Source organism: Sinocyclocheilus rhinocerous, unplaced genomic scaffold (genome assembly GCF_001515625.1).
Source record: "Sinocyclocheilus rhinocerous isolate Xijiao unplaced genomic scaffold, SAMN03320098_v1.1 scaffold7024, whole genome shotgun sequence".
In the NCBI taxonomy this organism is placed as follows: Eukaryota; Metazoa; Chordata; class Actinopteri; order Cypriniformes; family Cyprinidae; genus Sinocyclocheilus; species Sinocyclocheilus rhinocerous.
The window spans coordinates 59,279-60,210 of NW_015661989.1; the positions used below are offsets into that span (position 1 = coordinate 59,279).

A 932-nucleotide genomic window follows, 5' to 3' on the forward strand; every position below is an offset into this window, starting at 1 on the left:
CTGTTAGATAAAAAGTTGCAATTACCTTTTTTATTTTTATCCCGTGGCGGAAACATGCTTCCATAATTTTACATCATGCTCACAAGTGGAAAATCTATTCTCAAGCCTTTACAACAGTTATATTAAATATGCATTATAAATACTTGGCACAAAATTAAAAAAATTATATATATATATATATATATATACACATACACACACACACACATTATACATCAACCATTAAATACAGAGCAGAATATGAAACACCAGGCACCTTAGAGGGCGAGGACTCGGCGGGCGCAGATTCGGGCCGGCGGCGCGGCGGGATGGGCGGAGGAACGGGAAGCTCGTCGTTCCGGAGGAAACTCATCATCGACGACACGGAAGAAGATCCTGAGAGACACAAACACACACTGATGACATCACTGCAGAGAGGACCACACATGCACACAGGTCACGGGGAACAGCTGAGAGCACACAGAGATTTGCTTTACATGCTCATTTGTTGTTACTTTAAGGTATTTCTAAAAATATTTTTCATTACCTTGTATGGCCAAAACTGTCATTTTTCTTGTTGCAACATTTGACAAAAATCAAGATATTTGAATATATTTGTTGGAAATCCCATGTTATAAAAGATGAAGTGTTATGAAGGCTATTTAAGACTATATTAGCTGATTAGACGGCAATGCTGAGCTGGAATGCTAAATGTTTGCCCTTCAGCGTTCCCACATCTAAATATACCACAATATTACCCTTTTAGACACAGTTTTTGAAGTAAAGAGTAAAGAAAATACTATACAATACTTATTGAATCAACCAGGGGCCAGTTCCACAGCCAGCATGTTAAGACTGTGTCTAAAGAACTAGTTTGATCAGCTAGTCTTACTCTTCCAATACAAACAAGACCAATCTTCCGCTTCATAACTGGATTAAAAACAGTTATGACC

General features: G+C 38.2%; 1 protein-coding gene across 1 annotated transcript in view; it reads right to left on the minus strand.

Annotated features, from left to right (window-relative positions):
- LOC107727064 (son of sevenless homolog 1) overlaps nucleotides 1–932 on the minus strand; it is a gene marked incomplete at its 5' end in the record, with an annotated part of 47,799 nt that overhangs the window by 9,837 nt on the left and 37,030 nt on the right. The window contains 1 exon segment of the mRNA XM_016536829.1: nucleotides 257–375. Within this exon segment, the coding sequence (XP_016392315.1) occupies nucleotides 257–375 (119 nt within the window).